Source organism: Austrofundulus limnaeus, unplaced genomic scaffold (assembly GCF_001266775.1).
Source record: "Austrofundulus limnaeus strain Quisiro unplaced genomic scaffold, Austrofundulus_limnaeus-1.0 Scaffold1049, whole genome shotgun sequence".
NCBI lineage: Eukaryota > Metazoa > Chordata > Actinopteri > Cyprinodontiformes > Rivulidae > Austrofundulus > Austrofundulus limnaeus.
The window spans coordinates 120,930-121,518 of NW_013953451.1; the positions used below are offsets into that span (position 1 = coordinate 120,930).

Below are 589 nucleotides of genomic sequence, written 5' to 3' on the forward strand. Positions count from 1 at the left end.
CCCCCACACACACACACTTTTTTCAGCTGAAGCAGAAAAAAGGACCTTTAAAAATGTGTCCTCCCTCCACTTTTAAGATGGTGCTTACGCTCTTGCATCCAGCAATTATTTTCAAGTGTTTCATCAAAATCTGTCTGTTTATGATGATGAGATGTTTTGATAACAGACAAGTTTGATTCAATAGTTCCTACTCAAGATTTAAGGAAAATATTGCACAATGTGTAGCATATCCAGTATGTTTCCCACCTTTTTGTGTTTGGTATTGTTCTGGTTTTAACTGCAGGCTGAGCCTCAGGGTTTTCTTCTTCTTGTAAGAGCGGTGCTTCATGTGACGTCTCTGCCTCACTGTCTACACACAGAAACACACACAAATAAGTAGACATTGTGTGACTCAGTCAGTCTGCCACTGTGGTCCTAAAGAAGAAACTAAAATTTCTATGAGCATCATTTCATAGTTACTGCTATTCTCACAATGTGATGAAGCAAGAACTTATAGTAGAATTGTTTAAATAACAGTAGGTCCCATAAAAGATTAAAAACAACAACTGGACTTCTGTTCTGTAGCTGAAGATGCTTTGTTTTTTTTTTT

At 37.2% G+C, this 589-nt stretch overlaps 1 protein-coding gene across 1 annotated transcript in view; it reads right to left on the reverse strand.

Moving 5' to 3' along the window:
* Positions 1 to 349, reverse strand: part of fer1l6 (fer-1 like family member 6) — a gene marked incomplete at its 5' end in the record, with an annotated part of 67,530 nt that extends 67,181 nt beyond the window's left edge. Inside the window, 1 exon segment of the mRNA XM_014030390.1 lies at positions 247 to 349. Within this exon segment, the coding sequence (XP_013885844.1) occupies positions 247 to 349 (103 nt within the window).
* Between the last annotated feature and the right edge of the window lie 240 nt (positions 350 to 589).